Source organism: Penicillium digitatum, chromosome 2 (genome assembly GCF_016767815.1).
Source record: "Penicillium digitatum chromosome 2, complete sequence".
NCBI classification, from domain to species: Eukaryota; Fungi; Ascomycota; class Eurotiomycetes; order Eurotiales; family Aspergillaceae; genus Penicillium; species Penicillium digitatum.
The window spans coordinates 1,714,484-1,731,557 of NC_089385.1; the positions used below are offsets into that span (position 1 = coordinate 1,714,484).

General features: G+C 49.3%; 5 protein-coding genes across 5 annotated transcripts; 4 read left to right on the forward strand and 1 right to left on the reverse strand.

Annotated features, from left to right (window-relative positions):
* Positions 1 to 1,205: 1,205 nt before the first annotated feature.
* On the forward strand, positions 1,206 to 3,578 carry Pdw03_6677 (Oligopeptide transporter, putative; the record flags this gene model as incomplete). Its single annotated transcript, XM_014681280.1, has 1 exon — positions 1,206 to 3,578. One exon carries the CDS (start codon positions 1,206 to 1,208, stop codon positions 3,576 to 3,578), a length of 2,373 nt encoding a protein of 790 aa, XP_014536766.1.
* A 444-nt stretch (positions 3,579 to 4,022) lies between these two features.
* Pdw03_6678 (Histone chaperone domain CHZ) lies at positions 4,023 to 4,527 on the forward strand (the record flags this gene model as incomplete). Its single annotated transcript, XM_014681279.1, has 3 exons — positions 4,023 to 4,148; positions 4,211 to 4,220; positions 4,322 to 4,527. The coding sequence occupies 3 exons, from the start codon at positions 4,023 to 4,025 to the stop codon at positions 4,525 to 4,527; spliced, it is 342 nt and encodes a 113-aa protein (XP_014536765.1).
* Positions 4,528 to 5,105: 578 nt separating this feature from the next.
* Positions 5,106 to 5,854, forward strand: Pdw03_6679 (Protein transport protein; the record flags this gene model as incomplete). The annotated part of the gene is made up of 4 exons (XM_066101419.1): positions 5,106 to 5,116; positions 5,194 to 5,391; positions 5,479 to 5,572; positions 5,651 to 5,854. The coding sequence occupies 4 exons, from the start codon at positions 5,106 to 5,108 to the stop codon at positions 5,852 to 5,854; spliced, it is 507 nt and encodes a 168-aa protein (XP_065956502.1).
* A 416-nt stretch (positions 5,855 to 6,270) lies between these two features.
* Pdw03_6680 (Anaphase-promoting complex, subunit 15/MND2) lies at positions 6,271 to 7,452 on the reverse strand (the record flags this gene model as incomplete). Its single annotated transcript, XM_014681277.1, has 2 exons — positions 6,271 to 7,353; positions 7,420 to 7,452. The coding sequence occupies 2 exons, from the start codon at positions 7,450 to 7,452 to the stop codon at positions 6,271 to 6,273; spliced, it is 1,116 nt and encodes a 371-aa protein (XP_014536763.1).
* Positions 7,453 to 10,302: 2,850 nt separating this feature from the next.
* Positions 10,303 to 16,920, forward strand: Pdw03_6681 (Glutamate synthase Glt1, putative; the record flags this gene model as incomplete). The annotated part of the gene is made up of 5 exons (XM_014681276.1): positions 10,303 to 10,478; positions 10,549 to 10,589; positions 10,660 to 14,006; positions 14,065 to 16,727; positions 16,779 to 16,920. 5 exons carry the CDS (start codon positions 10,303 to 10,305, stop codon positions 16,918 to 16,920), a joined length of 6,369 nt encoding a protein of 2,122 aa, XP_014536762.1.
* Between the last annotated feature and the right edge of the window lie 154 nt (positions 16,921 to 17,074).

Sequence of the window (17,074 nt, forward strand, 5' to 3'; positions counted from 1 at the left end):
ACTAGATTCTCTCTTAAAGTATTGTTGATGTCAATTCCCTTTTCTTTCTTCTGTTTCACGTTTTTCTATTCACGTTCTCATCTTTTTTTTGGCGGGGCTGTATGATGTAATGGTGGGATGACTGACTCTCAAGGCGGTGTCCGATGATGGTATTCAAACAGGTTGCATACAGGGTCAATACATGGTTAATACAGAGTTAATACACGTCGCCACGGGATACACACCTTCCAAGGTTGGTTGTCTCTTGGATGAAGATGTTATTGGTATTTTGAGGTAATGAGATAGTGAAATAGTATGCGTCATAGTGAATTCATGACTCAATGTCACATAAACCCCATGAGAATTATCCTTTGGTGAGTTCGGATGGAGCGTTTTTCCATTCCAGGCGGGATCTCCTGGCAGAACAATATATTATGTAACCCTTCCTAACTAGTTAGTCCGGGGATCGGATTAATAGGAGTTGGCCTGAGGCAGAAACTAAATTCTCGTACTTTCTTTTCTGTGTGAAATCTTCACCAGACTTGTCTGGTCCCATCTTTTCCTTTCCCCCCCCCCCTCCCCCTCCCCCTTTTGAATCGCGTAGGATTATTATTACCTTGACCTTATAACCTTGGGAAAAACTATCCATCAAGTACGGAGTAAATGCGTGAAACTTAATTCATGTCTCAGGTAATAAAAACCAGAAAGAAAAGAACGCTGAAATCACTTTATAATCTTCCTGCCAAGAATCCAATTTGTACTCCGTATGATCCTTCAACATGCGGAGTAATCCGTTGTGCTCCGGAGTGTACCTATGTTGTATGTTGTATATCCCTTGCACAACATAATACTCTATTTGTAAGTTATCTACGAGCTCTCGACAAATCGGAGCCAATCCGGAGAAACTCTCATCTTTTTTCTTAATTTCTTAATAATTTTTTTTTTTTGAAAAAAAAAGACTGGGCAGAGAAAAGCTTGCGCCATTCACGCTAAGCCCTTGTCTTTAACCTTAGATGTAACCTTGAAACATGGCATTGGTTTTGACTCATCCAATCGGACTTCTTCTTCTAGTAGGCAATTGCGAATATTTGCTCCAGTCGCACGCCATGAGACATCTCTAAACGTACTAGTTTCTACTCCATACCCTTCTTTAAAATCTTCTGTGTTGTTTTGGATTCTTTCATCAGGACTCTTGTAGAATTCTCTTTGGGACCCTTCTCTTCACCATGTTCGCTGCACTGAAGCGTAAAGGGCCCGAGAACCAACCGACCGAGGTTAAAATAGAAGAAGATACCATGGGTGCAGACGGTTCCGAGGTCTTGTCCAAAAATCCAAAGGTGGCAGAGGCCGGGGTAGATGAGGAGAAATTTGAGTTGAAAGGGGAAACAGCCTCCATTGAACAAGAAACACACGAAAACCCCGAAATTGCTGCATTGCCCTTATCTGTGAGACATCTGATCAACTTGACCGATGACCCCAACTTACCGACAATCACCTTTCGTTACTTTGTGCTTTCGATCATCTTTGTTATTCCGGGAGCCTTTCTATCGCAGATGAGCTACTTCCGCACAACCAAGGCACCATACTCCATTTTCTTTGTTCAAATCGCCTGTCACTATGCCGGTCACTTTATGGCCAGAGTCCTTCCTGATTGGAAAATTGGGTTACCAGGTACTCGCTTTTCTTTTAGCCTGAACCCGGCCCCATGGAGCATCAAGGAGCATGTCTTAGTCACTCTGACTGCAGCTTCTGGAGCGACATACAATCTAGGATATGCTCCCATTGTCCTCGCAGAGCTTTGGTATGGTACACGAATCAATCCGGCAGTTGCGATCTTCTTCATGCTTTCAATCGTGTGGATCGGCTACTCCTTTGCTGCTCTTGCCCGACAAATCCTTCTGCCGGACCCGGAATACATCTGGCCCCAAGCTTTGATGCAAACAACTTTGTTCGAAACTTTCCGCAAGACGGACAACTCATCAGCTGTCGCTCGGCGCCAGATGAAGGTATTCTTCTTCGCGCTTGTCGGGATGACCATGTGGCAGTTCCTTCCAGAGTATGTTTTCCCGTTCACCTCGTCCCTAGCCTTCCTCTGCTGGGTGGCACCTCACAATCCGGTGGCCAACTTTATTGGCTCAGGGATGGGCGGCATGGGCTTCCTCAATCTTTCGTTGGATTGGTCAAATGTGAACTGGAATGGGTCTTCAATCATGACGACCCCATTCTGGACGCAGGTCATCTTGTTCTTAGCATTCGCTTTCAATTGTTGGGTCCTACTTCCTGCAGCGAAGTGGGGGAATCTAGGTTCCTTCAAGCACGGACTCATGTCCAACAGACTTTTCCTAGGCAATGGTACAATCTACCCAACTCTCGATGTACTCACCCCAGACTATCACCTGAACGTGACCGCTTATGAGGAGTATGGGCCGATGTATATGGGTTTGCAAAATGTCTGGGCGACATTTTTCGATTACGCCAAGCTTCCAGCAGCGGTCACTTGGATCTTGACGTTTGGATATGCACAGGTTTCTGGGAATATCCGAAGAATCTGGTCATCTCGCACAGCTGAGAAATCCCCCAAAAACGAAAACATTCATCATCAGTATCATGACCGCCTCAACGTTATCCAGAGACAGTACAAAGAGATTCCATGGTGGTGGTATGCTACTCTATTCTCGGTGGCCTTTCTCATTCTGATAATATTCCTCGCACTCGGACATCTCTTCATCCCAATCTGGACCTTGTTTGTGGCACTTGCGAGTGCTGCCGTCCTGGTTATCCCATTTGCTTGGCTTTACGCCATCTCCAACTACCAGCTTGAGACTGGCTCTTTCAACGAACTTATGTACGGCTACATGGTCCACACAAAAGCCGGCTCGGGACACCAACACCCCTGTGGCCCTTCTGTCTATGGGTCTATCGCGGGAGACGCCTGGTATCGTGCGCAGTATATGCTCCAAGACCAAAAGATTGGTCACTACATGCACATTCCACCCCGCGCGGTTTTCTTCTCTCAAATTTTCGGCACTTGTATGGGTATTCCAATCAACTATGCCGTCATTCGTTGGATCATGGACACCAAAGGAGATTATCTGACTGGCAAGAAAACGGATCCACTGAATCAATGGACAGGACAGTCCCTACGGACCTCTAACACGATGGGAGTTCAGTACGCTATACTTGGTCCAAAAAGACTTTTTGCTGAGAAAGAAATGGCCGTGCTTCCCTGGTCATTCCTTATCGGGGCAGTGATTCCTCCTATCCTCTTTTTCTTCCACCGGTTCTTCCCCCGGCTTCGGATTGACTTGTGGAACGTCAGTATCTTTTTTGGAGGACTGGCAATGTTCTACGGTAACATCAGTACCGGTTACACATCTGCCATTATTGGTGGATATGTTGTAATGTACTGGGCTTACCGTCGCCATTTTGAGGTCTGGAAGCGGTACAACTACCTTCTTGCTGCTGCATTTGATGCTGGATTTAACCTCAACATGTTGCTTGTCTTCTTCTTTTTCGGAGCAGGCAAGCAAATTTCGATGCCAAAATGGTGGGGCAATAATGCAACCTCTGTGGAAAGATGTTTCGCTCTAGACAGCTGAGTTGCTTTCATGATTTGTTAAAAAAAACAGCTGATATAATGAGTTCTAATAATACAAAAGTTGTCTCCTCATATTTCACAAGTGCAGACAGAAGAAGCGCCCTAGAATGTTGTAGTATTGTGGGGCTAATGCTTGCCCACATAAAAATGGTAAGATAGGAGTATCTTGCTTTATGGGTAATCTCCATCAATTTGATTCATTCTGCTCTTTCAATTGATTTTCAGTTCTTAATCAGTCGGCACTGGAACTTGATGCCTCAGGGCAAGATTTGTCACGGGGCTCGATCACCTACCACAGCCAATCAGACCGCGAGGTTACCCTTACATGTTGTTTTGGTTCGAGTGGGAAGACCTTGCTTTGCAGACCGTCTTTTAAATTTCTCTTGCCCCCTTTCAACCAACCATCCTTCCTACAATTCTCCATCCACTCTAGACAACCCTCACTATGGCTGGCCAGGCGACCATTTCCAACTCCAACGAGGAAACCTTCGCCAAGGGCAAAGGCAAGGTTGACCCCACGCAAGATATGAGCATGGACGAGGAGAGCGAGTCAGAGAGTGAGAATGAAATCGTGAGTCTACAATTTATACGCCCACCTACTTCTTTCATGCTGACTTTTTTGCGTGTTACTAGGCCGACAATGGTATGTACCCCCCACTATCACCCAAGCAACCCAAGTCTGAATGACGACATGCTCCAGAACGACCATCAACTGCCTCTATACTGACTTCTTTCTGTTCCTAGATGAAGAGGATGACACACAAGATAACCTCAACGACCCCATCGATCAAAGCAACATCATCCAGGGTGGCCGACGCACGCGCGGCAAGGTCATTGACTACTCTAAGATCTCCACAGATGAGATGGAGGATGACGACGATGATGATGAGGAATACGAGAGCCGTGAGGATAACCAGACCAACGACGATGATGATGAGATGCGCGACTAAGCTCGATGAATTCAAAACTCCCGGGTGGCATGGAATTGCTTTAAACGATAGGCGCCACGGATCGGTCCATGATGTTTTTTGCTTTCGCGTGTGTCCATAAGATGTCTCGCAATTCTGTGATGACAATGAATCAATGAATCTCTCTTCGGTTTTCTTTTATTTCCAGCCCCGTTAACATACAATCCATTGACTATGGGTTGGCTGATGTTCAGCGTATGATGGTGTTATTTGTAGACCAAATGGATATGTCTAGGGTAACAACCTGGCAACAAGCAAAACTTTGCCCATTGCGTTCTATCATGACCAAAATGACAATAAACAGATTCCTACGCAAACCAGACCTGCTGTGTACCCTGCGTGTCGATTTCCAATACATGGGCTATCACGTGCTGTTTGGCGAATGACTACGCTATGGCCACCTTGATGTTTTATCTCCGCAAGCATCGAGGACTACACAGTGATCGGCTTGGATTTTGACCCTTGCGAAATGCTCAATTGCCGTTGAATGACTGATCGACTTGCATTTTGTGTCCTTCCTCTTCCTCTATCGGTAACTATAGCCACATTCCACGACCGTCATGGCTTCACGGTATAGTCCCACCATTCATCTCTCGGTTCACAATGGACTGTCCTTCAGTTGACTAATACAGTAGGTAATCTAAATAGATTTCCACGTCAACGTGATCCACGCGCCTCTTCATCTCTCTTCGATCAATACGGTGGCGACTCTCGCCAAGCCAGTAGATCGCCTGCCCAACAACCAGGTGGATACGGGTACGGAGGCTTCTCCAGCCCAGCACCTAATGGTTATGCAAGTAGCGGTGCAGCTGGAGCGGGATACCAGAGTGCATCGCCGGACAAAAAGTGGGTTGAATGGCTCATATTCTTTTGAGACCGCCCGTCAATCTTCGGACAATGTATGCATAGCTGCTAATAAAAGCTTTACCATAGGGGACATTACTCCGATGCAGTTCTCTCATCTCTCGAGTCACAAAATGATATCGAAGTCGAGGGTATCAGTGCCAAAGTCAAAATGTTGAAGGATGTAAGAAGTACTTCCAGGCCTAACGAAAGCAGAGGTAGTCGTTTGAAATGACACAACACTGACATGAAAACCATCTAGATCACACTTGCAATTGGCGATGAAATCCGAGACACCACACATATAACTGATCTCAACGATTCGTTCGATAACACTCGAGTCCGACTACGCGGGAATATGAACCGCATGCTTCGCATGGCCGAGAGCACCGGCATCGGCTGGCGGGTCTGGCTCGGCTTCATTTTCGCCGTCTTCCTCCTGTTCTTTTATGTGTGGATATTCTAAACGTATACCCTTGCCGTCTCTGTATGACGTGCACTCACGCTCTATGCCATGTCGATTACGCCCGCCTTTCTCGTTTTAATCATCTCTAATCTCTCAACTTCACGCAAAACTCAGCGACTTGCTTTTTTACTTGATCTCATATGGATCGAGTCACGCACATGACTTATCAGCATCTTCAGCATGGTAATCTTGGCTTTGGCGCTATGAGGTGTTATGGGACTACGGATTCTTTGAGCTATGTATATGCAAACCCCTGCCTGGTCATGATCTCCGGGGATAATTCAACAAATTTGTCCAATGTGATACAAGCTGCCATGCTGCCACCAAAACTCCGAGGCTGATGTCTATCTTTCCTGCCGACACCAATTGCCGTAGAAGAAATTGAACAATTATAGCAGTCGTTATGGATTGCCTCTCTAATTCAAACTATCCCTGGGCCCACCGATGTGCCGCGGGAACCTTCTCGCAAACCCGTTTCGTCGACTGCCCTGACTGGTTATGGATGCACGCAGGTCTTCGTCGCTGTAAAGCATGCTGCTAGAATCAAATGCATCACCACCACCGCTCCAGCGATTGATGAAACGGCGCTGGGCTTCGGTCTCGGGCTCGCGGCGCAGAGTCGGAAGTGGAGGTAAGCCGCCACGACTGTTTGGCGTGCTAGTGCGGAAGTTCTCGGCAAACCTTGTTTGAATGATGCTGGGTTCGTTTTCCTCTTCCTCATCACTCAGCTCTTCTTCGCTGTCTGTGTGCTGCCATTCCCCTTCTTGCTCCGAGCCTTGCTCTGCGGCATCAGGGATATCATCGTCGAGATCGCGCGTCATGCCTTCACTCACACTTTCACCGTCGGCGGTAGGTATCTCCACATCCAGATCAGGCTGGTTATCAAAATCATCATCGTCGTCATCTTCATCATACAAGCCTGAGCCCTCGTAGTCATCATCGGGGAAGCCTTCAGGGATGTCATCATCCAAGTCACGCTCCATGTATTCTCCTTCATCGCCAATGTCATCTTCCTCAAGTCCCTCTTCGCCCACCTCGATAAGACCTGAGGCCTCCTCCTCCGCGTTGGGGATTTCGTCATCCAAATCGCGTTCCATGCCTTCGTCCTCTTCCATTTCCCCTTCCTGCATCCCTATATCATCATCCATAATTCCTCCTCCCTCTGCAGCTTCCATCTCAGCTGCAGCTGCCTGCAGGGCCTCTTCGCGCTCCGCTTCCTCCTCTTTCATTCCCAGCATTGTCTTCGCACATCCCGCCGGCCTGATCCATGAATATCCAAACGATGCGATGTTCAATTTTCGAGCGCGTAGCGAGCGTTCTTCCGCTGCTAGTGTGGCGATCGTGTTGGCAGAAGAACGAGATGGCATTACTGAGCGATGATTGCTGGACATGCCACTGGCATTGCGTCGAGCAAGGTGGTTTGCAGCGGAATTGTCGCCAGCTTGCTGATTCGAGGTAGAGGGGTATGGTTGAGAAGATCCGAACCAAAGTTCATGGGACTGCGAAGTTGTTAGTTCCCTCCGGTGCTGTATGAGAAGCTTGAGTCGCTAGAGCCTGGCACTTACGTCACGCGGAGTGATGGATGAAAGGGTGAGCATCACTGCAATTGTAGTTTCAATTCCAGATTTGGGAATACTCTAGTGTCTCTAAGGCTATTCTGGTGTTTCTGCTGATAGAGCTTCGTGGGGATGGCCTGTTGCAGATGCGGCGCTTCGTAGCTGTACTCCGAAATCGCGGTTTGTTTATGCGGCGAGTTGGGTGGTCACTTATGCTAGGAATTCACGACACGTGTGAAGTTTAGTCCTTGGAATGCGGGGGAAATATCAAGAGAAGCAGTTGGAGATGTCAATTTAGGCGCAGGATATCATCAAAGGTCCGGGAAAGCGCGCAGAAAAGGCCAGAGCTTCACAGCCAATCAATTCATTTGTGCGGGGGATTCCCCCCAGCCCTATACACACCTAGGTGCTCTCTGTGTGATGCTTCAATTTACGATACTCAGAGCTCAGTATCGTAAATAGCTATAGACAACACACTGTAGGGATGTGATGATCAGTGTGGCTTTTTGTCTGAAATCAATAAGCATGGCTTCAATCTTAAGGCTAGTTAGCAATGCTTTCGCCTCCAACAACACACCCTAGTCAATAATGGATCTGGCCTTTCCCTATTCCAACCCCTTGGCTACAGGCATTGCATATGTACTCCATACTACGATGCATAAATCTAGCACTAGCTATATTGTAGTGGAGATGTGAGGACTCGGCTACTTCCTAACATGTTCATTATTTCGCGAAGGTCCACCTGGGTCGAAATCCAAGACCTCTCAAGACCTGGATACAGGAAGTGAGAAGATGCTTCGCTGGTCTTCCAATTGCGATGCCCTCGAGAAATTTCGATGTTTTCAGGTTATACCCTGGGAGAAGTGGGATGTTAGGATAATCCAAAAGATATGCAATGATCAAGGAAGCTTCTTGAGTGTGATTCGAGTGATAGTATTTCCCCGGAATCATCCGATGCTAGTAACCCGGTGAACCCAAGGACAAGAGGACCGGGAAAAGTCGGGCTGATGATGTAAGCCTTTTGAAATCATGACGCTGCTTCTGACTTTCGGACTTTAATTGGTGGCACTGCAAAGGCGGGGATCATGTGATATCCACACTTTGGTTCTGGGGTTAAACTGGCAAGGTCTACCCCGTATACCAACCACAGAGGACATAGTCTGCCAATTGTAGAACCACAAAGGATACAACATAAGAGATCGACGGATTGTAATGGGTAGCCAGCTAGGCGAACCAGAAGAAAAAGATTCTTGGGGAAACTATGATCATCTACTCCGTACCTGATCTTCACATATCTAGACGGATCACTTTCCTCCGGCCTTTAATTTTATTCCAAGTTCTACGATGGGGTAAAGCAAAGGTTGGAATGTAAAACATGGGGAAGCATGCATTCCGATCAATTGTAATCCGGAGAGGCCCGAATCAACGGGTAATTTGGACAGAACCGTGATAAGCAAGATGACCTCCAAAGAATGGGTTATCCGCAAACGGGTCAGGGCCCGAAATCGGGCTCTGCATTTTAGTGCAAGCGAAGAAGGTGGAGAAGGAAAACTCGGGACGGGGAAACTTGGCCGTTGTCGGAATGTCTGTATGGAGAAGTACGGAGTACCGTTACAGGTATTAAGGTATTACTCCATGGATCTATGTCTGATGTCTAACCTATTCTCCTTTTACTATCATCTCTTTTCGATGTGAACATGAATTTTTAAAGATTTCCTGATTTGAGATCTGGGACTTTTTCTTTTTACGTTTCAATCTAACGTTTTTTTTTTTTTTTTTCAACAAAGTACTTTTTCAGGTTCTTCTGCAGCGAGAAATGCCAGACTAAATGCAAACCGGCGGCTCGAAACCAAATGGATTAAGCACTACATCTTGGCCCCACTAGGGGAGTGTGGCCCATTCACCCGGATCTCCCACTCTCTCAACCTGCGAGGATTGCCTTATTTTTAATACGAAATCATGTACGGAGTACGGAGTACGGAGTACTTTGTATGTGTCCAATGAGCAGCTCTAACCTTTTTAATGGGTCTGTGGACCTTATGGGGCCCAGTCCACTGGACCTTGTTTTTCTTTTGAGCTTCCGGGGGGAATCGAGAAAGAAGGAAGGTGAGGTATAGAACATAGTATAGACCTTCATGAGATTTAATCATTAGGATGTAATCTACATATAGTAGAATGTGTCTAGATCGGTTTAAGATCGGACATATAAAAAAGTTCAGTTAATGTACGGAGTAGTCCACATTGGAAAGAGCTAACCCTGGATTGTAAAAGCTTCACTCTGATTGGTCAAGGGATGCTTATCTTGAAATGATTTGCACTCCGTAATCATAATGAGGATCAGGGAATGCTACTGTTTCCGTCGTCTCTACCTTGAACTTGGCATATAATGATGTTCACAGTAGAGAACTTCTGGCACATTGGTGTTGTAGCATATTAAGTAGTATATTATGTAGCATAGACCATGTAGCATGTAGCAGGTTTCACTCTTCTCAAATTTCTCTCACTGAATATTCCCTTCCCGTGTCTCTTGGCTGCTTTTCACCTACCAATTTGCCACGGTAAACTCCCCACCATTGTAATTTTGCCCTCTTTGGGTACATCGGGGCTTGCAATCCCCGGACCTACTGTCCCGCCGTAATCGCCCATCTCCTTTTTTTTTCCCTCTCTCCCCTTCCCTTTCATTCTCTGATTCTCCTTTTAACCTCCTTCGCCCCTCTTCTATCTTCAACTCTTTCGCAGAAGCTGGGTGATCATTGTCACTTTGGTTCCTCTCTCGCCCGCGCTACAACACCCTGTGACGACATCGCCGTCAACCCCAAAATCGGTGGGGCCCTTCCTAGAAACAATCCCCTTCAGTTGCCATTCCATTCTCTGTCGGCTCCCGGCGGAAGAATGGGTCTTAACTTGGAAGAGCTCTATGGCAAAGATATAAGTGAAGAACAGGCCCCTCCAGAGTATTCTCAGTATCAACCTAAAAAGGGTTATGGCTGGGCCAATGCTCTGCCAGAGCGGCAAGGTCTGTACGACCCCGAATATGAGAAGGATGCCTGCGGTGTAGGCTTTGCAGCGTGAGTGAAATTCCCCAAGACTGGCCAATTGGAAACCTGAGGACTGTCCTAATTCTGACGGAAACCCCAGTCACATCAAGGGAAAGCCCAGCCACAAGATTGTCAGTGATGGTGAGTACTAGTTTTCTGCTCTTTGACAGGTCAATGTTAGAACAAATGAAGCTGATGGGCAATTGAACAGCTCGCAATCTGCTGTGCAACATGACCCACAGAGGAGCCGTTGGCTCTGATGCACGGGATGGAGACGGTGCTGGTGTGATGACTAGTATTCCACACAAGTTCTTCGTTAAGAACTTCGCCCGTGAGGTGGGTGTGGATCTTCCCCCATTGGGACAATATGCTGTCGGCAACTTGTTCTTTAAGCCAGATGAGGAGGCACTTAAGCAGTCCATTGCGGATTTTGAGGAATTAGCCACGACACTTGGCTTGCGCGTTCTTGGGTGGCGCGAAGTGCCCCGAGATTCAACCATTCTTGGTCCTGCCGCACTATCTCGAGAGCCCGTTATCATGCAGCCATTCGTGGTTTTGAAATCGGCTTATGGTGAAGGTAACAGGCCGGAGATCACTGACTCTGAAAAGTTCGACGAGAGAACTTTTGAGCTTCGGCTGTTCATTCTACGAAAGCGTGCCACTCATGTCATCGGTCTTGGAAACTGGTTCTACCTCTGCTCTCTTAGCAACCGGAACATCGTCTACAAGGGCCAACTCTCCCCCGTTCAAGTATACACATACTACCACGATTTAGTGAACGTAGACTACGAGGGTCACTTTGCCCTAGTGCACTCTCGGTTCTCCACAAACACATTCCCATCTTGGAATCGTGCTCAACCCCTTCGATGGGCTGCCCACAACGGTGAGATCAACACCCTGCGAGGAAATAAAAATTGGATGCGCGCACGAGAAGGTGTCCTGCAGTCAGAGGTCTTTGGTGAGGAGCTTGACAAGCTTTACCCCATTGTTGAGGATGGTGGTTCCGACTCAGCTGCATTCGATAACGTGCTGGAACTACTCATGATCAACGGCGTTCTGTCTCTTCCCGAGGCTGTGATGATCATGATTCCCGAGGCCTGGCAGGACAACCCAGCCATGGATCCAGCCAAGTCCGCTTTCTACGAGTGGGCTGCGTGTCAGATGGAACCTTGGGATGGCCCAGCTCTTTTCACTTTCTCCGATGGACGCTACTGCGGTGCTAATCTTGACCGTAATGGTCTCCGTCCCTGTCGTTTTTACGTAATGGATGATGACCGCATCGTCTGTGCTTCTGAGGTCGGCGCTATTGATATTGATCCCGAGAGGGTCGTTCAAAAGGGCCGCTTGCAACCTGGAAAGATGCTGTTGGTTGACACTGTAGCTGGCCGGATCATTGATGACGCTGAGCTCAAGCAGACTGTTGCCCGCCGCCAGGACTTTGCCGGCTGGCTAGACAAGGGGCTTCTGAAGCTCCCTGCTATCGAACAGATCCTACTTGATTCCAACGTCGATCTTTCTTTTGCCTTGGACAACAACACCATTCAGAACGATCCCCGTCTCCGAGTATTCGGGTACTCTTTTGAACAAGTCAGCTTGATTCTTGGCCCTATGGCCGCAGACTCCAAGGAAGCTTTAGGTTCTATGGGTAACGACGCACCTCTCGCTTGTATTGCCCAACAGCCTCGCCTACTCTACGAGTACTTCCGCCAGCTCTTTGCTCAGGTTACCAACCCTCCCATTGACCCTATCAGAGAGGCCGTGGTCATGTCCCTCGAATGTTACGTCGGTCCTCAGGGAAACCTGCTGGCAATGGACCCTTCTCAATGTCATCGCCTGCGTCTGCCCTCTCCAATTCTCAGCATCCCTGAGTTCAATGCTTTGAAGAATGTCAACGTAGTTCACAAGGATTGGACTGTGCGGACCATCGATATCACATTCGAGAAGAGAAAGGGCACCGCCGGTTATATTGAAGCGCTCGATTCCATCTGCGATGGTGCCACTGAAGCTATCCAGAATGGCGACAAGGTCATCATTCTCTCCGACCGTGCTACATCCGCCGACCGTGTTCCAGTCTCTGCCTTGTTGGCCACCGGTTTGGTGCACCACCATCTCGTCCGAAACAAGTGGAGGTCGCTTGCCGCCCTGGCGGTTGAAACCGCTGAGGCTCGCGAGGTCCATCACCACTGTGTTCTGCTAGGGTATGGTGCCGATGCCATCAACCCTTACCTGGCTCTGGAATGTATTCTCAAGATGAACCGGGAAAAGTTGATCCGCAAGGATATCCCTGATGAGAAGGTTGTCCAGAACTACAAGTCATCCTGTGATGGTGGTATACTCAAGGTCATGAGTAAGATGGGTATCTCTACTCTCCAGTCCTACAAGGGTGCCCAGATTTTTGAAGCTCTTGGTGTCGACGACAGCGTTATCGATCGCTGCTTCTCCGGCACTGCCAGTCGCATCCGTGGTATCACATTTGATCTGATTGCCCAGGATGCTTTCGCCTTCCACGAGCGTGGTTACCCTTCGCGTCCAATTGTCGAAGTTCCCGGTCTGCCTGAATCCGGCGAGTACCACTGGCGTGATGGAGGAGAGGCCCATATCAACGATCCCACTAGCATTGCCAACGTGCAGGATGCCGTTCGCACCAAGAACGACAAGTCCTACGAAGCCTATGCCAAGTCCGCACATGAGCAGATCAAGAACTGTACTTTGCGTGGAATGCTGGACTTCGATTTCGATCAGCGTACCCCTATTCCTATTGACCAAGTCGAGCCTTGGACCGAAATTGTCCGCCGCTTCGTGACCGGCGCCATGTCCTACGGATCCATTTCCATGGAATCCCACTCTACAATTGCCATTGCCATGAACCGCTTGGGCGGCAAGTCCAACACTGGCGAGGGTGGTGAAGATGCCGAGCGCAGCAAAAGAATGGAGAACGGCGACACGATGCGGTCCGCCATCAAGCAGATCGCTTCTGGTCGATTCGGTGTGACATCCAACTACCTAGCCGATGCTGATGAATTGCAAATCAAGATGGCACAGGGTGCCAAGCCCGGTGAGGGTGGTGAATTACCCGGTCACAAGGTTGTCGGCCCCATTGCCCGCACTCGGTTCTCCACACCGGGAGTCGGTCTTATCTCCCCGCCCCCGCACCATGATATCTACTCCATTGAAGATCTCAAGCAGCTTATCTACGATCTCAAGTGCTCTAACCCCCGAGCTCGTGTCTCTGTCAAGCTCGTCTCTGAGGTTGGTGTTGGTATTGTCGCCTCTGGGGTGGCTAAGGCCAAAGCTGATCATATCTTGATATCTGGGCATGATGGTGGCACCGGTGCCTCGCGCTGGACCGGTATCAAGTATGCCGGTCTTCCTTGGGAATTGGGTCTTGCAGAGACCCATCAAACTTTGGTCTTGAACGATCTTCGTGGCCGTGTTGTGGTCCAAACTGATGGCCAAATCCGGACAGGCCGAGACCTTGCCATCGCCTGTCTGCTTGGGGCGGAAGAATATGGGTTTGCCACAACTCCTTTGATCGCATTAGGATGCATTATGATGAGGGTGAGTACATTCAAGCTCCGATTTTCTAACGAGCGGCCTATTAACAATTTTCCCCTAGAAATGTCACCTGAATACCTGCCCTGTTGGTATTGCGACCCAGGATCCCGAACTGAGGCAAAAATTCAAGGGTACACCGGAGCATGTTATCAACTTCTTCTACTATGTCGCCAACGAAATGCGTGCTATCATGGCCAGGCTGGGTGTTCGTTCGGTTAACGAAATGGTCGGCCGTGCCGAGCTGCTGAAGGTCCGGGACGATATTCGTAATGTCAAGCAGGAACGCATTGACCTATCACTCATCCTGACCCCAGCTCACTCACTTCGCCCTGGAGTCGCCACATACAACGTTCGCAAGCAGGATCACCGCCTTCACACTCGCTTGGACAACAAGTTGATTGCTGAATCGGAGCTCGCTCTTGAGAAGGGTCTACCCTGTCGAATTGAATGTGATGTCGTTAACACCGACCGTGCTCTCGGTGCTACTCTCTCCTATCAGATCAGCAGACGTTATGGCGAAGCTGGTCTTCCTCAGGATACCATCCACGCGAACATAAAGGGCTCTGCTGGTCAGTCTTTTGGTGCCTTCCTCGCCCCTGGTGTTACCCTTGAGCTTGAAGGTGATGCCAATGATTATGTCGGCAAGGGTCTCTCTGGCGGCCGTCTCATTGTCTACCCCCCGCGCGGAGCTGCTTTCAAGGCCGAAGAAAATGTCATTGTCGGTAACACCTGTCTTTACGGTGCCACCCGCGGAACTTGCTACTTCCGTGGCATGGCCGCTGAGCGTTTTGCTGTCCGTAACTCTGGTGCCACTGTCGTTGTCGAGGGTGTTGGTGACCACGGATGTGAGTACATGACTGGTGGTCGTGTACTCAACCTCGGACCCACTGGCCGCAACTTCGCTGCTGGTATGTCTGGTGGTATTGCCTACGTTCTGGATAAGAACCAGGACTTCCATTCCAAGGTCAACTTGGAGATGGTTGAGATCTCCAGTATCGAAGACCCATCGGAGATTGCGTTTGTTCGCGGTTTGGTTGAAGATCACCACCATTACACTGGCTCTGAGTTGGCTGCTCGCATCCTGCTCGACTTTACCCGTGCTCTCCCCCATTTCGTCAAGGTTCTGCCAACCGACTACAAGCGCGTTATGGAGGAAGAGGCTGCCAAGGCGGAGGCTGCGAAGAAGGCCGAATTCGCTCTTCCTCGGCTCCCTAGCACCCCAGTCAGAACCGAGAAGGCCAAGGTCGATGACTCCAAGAAGACTGACTTACTGGATATCGAAGACAGCATTAGCGATTCGAAGACTGAGAAAAAGCGATCCGCATTGATCTTGGACAAAACGAGAGGTTTCATGAAGTACAGCCGCCGCAGTGAGAAGTATCGCAACGCGACAACCCGTACTCGCGACTGGGGCGAGATCTCCCACCGCCTCAGCGAGGACGAGCTCAAATACCAGTCTGCTCGCTGTATGGACTGTGGTGTTCCATTCTGCCAGTCCGACACTGGTTGCCCTATTTCCAACATTATCCCCAAGTGGAACGAGTTGGTTTTCCAGTGTCAGTGGCAGGAAGCTTTGAACCGTCTACTCATGACCAATAACTTCCCCGAGTTCACCGGTCGTGTCTGCCCTGCACCCTGCGAAGGCTCCTGTGTTCTAGGCATCAATGAAGACCCCGTCGGTATCAAATCCATCGAGTGCGCAATCATTGATCGTGGATTCGAGATGGGCTGGATGGTTCCCCGCCCCCCTAAGACCCGCTCTGGCAAGACCATTGCTATCATAGGTTCTGGGCCTGCTGGCTTGGCTGCTGCTGATCAGCTTAACCGCGCCGGTCACAGTGTCACCGTTTATGAGCGTGCCGACCGAATGGGTGGTCTTCTCATGTATGGTATCCCCAACATGAAGCTTGACAAGAAGGTTGTCCAGCGCCGTATCGACCTCATGGCCGCTGAAGGTATCAAGTTCGTTGCAAGCACTGCTGTTGGCCCTGACTGCGAGGTTTCTCTGCAGTCTCTCCGTGCCACAAATGATGCTGTCATTGTTGCCACCGGTGCCACCGTTGCGCGTGACCTCAAGGTTGCTGGTCGTGAATTGGATGGCGTGCACTTTGCAATGCAGTTCTTGCATAAGAACACCAAGTCCCTCCTCGACTCTGGTCTCGCGGATGGCGAATATATCTCCGCCAAGGACAAGCACGTTGTTGTCATTGGTGGTGGGGATACCGGCAACGACTGTATTGGTACCTCTGTCCGCCATGGGGCCAAGTCGGTGACCAACTTCGAGTTGTTGCCCCAGCCTCCCCCAGAGCGTGCCCGTGATAATCCCTGGCCCCAGTGGCCCCGCATCTACCGTGTCGACTACGGTCACACTGAAGTCAAAACGCACATGGGCAAGGACCCACGTGAGTACTGTGTCATGTCGACTGAGTTCGTTGACGATGGCAACAACTGCGTCAAAGGCATCAACACTGTCCGTGTTGAGTGGACCAAGAGCACTACCGGCGGCTGGGACATGAAGACCGTCGAGGGCAGCGAGCAATTCTTCCCCGCCGACCTTGTCCTCCTCTCTATGGGATTCTTGGGCCCCGAGGATCGTGTTCTTGGTGAAGAGATTGAGCTTGATCCTCGCAAGAACATCAAGACTCCTCCCGGCCACTACTCGACCAACATTCCCGGTGTCTATGCGGCAGGTGACTGTCGCCGTGGACAGTCTTTGATTGTCTGGTGAGTTTTCGTCCAATTCTTCTAACTAACAATTTATTGACATCACTACAGGGGCATCAATGAAGGTCGCCAGTGTGCTCGCGAGGTGGATACTTTCCTCAGCGGAACCAGCTCCCAGCTTCCAGTCACCGGCGGTATTGTCCGTCGTCCTGCCATCGACTCTGTCCCCCAGCCCTCTAAGGTTGCTGCTTAGTCTAGCAGCGATGTGGGACATTTTTATGACTTTGACGGCAATTTTCACGATTTTGTGACATAGACGGGATTCCATGGGGGTTGGTTTAATGAGCGAATGAAACATCCTCCAGTACTATGCTTTCTCAAGTTTATCTTTCTGTTTTTTTGCCTCA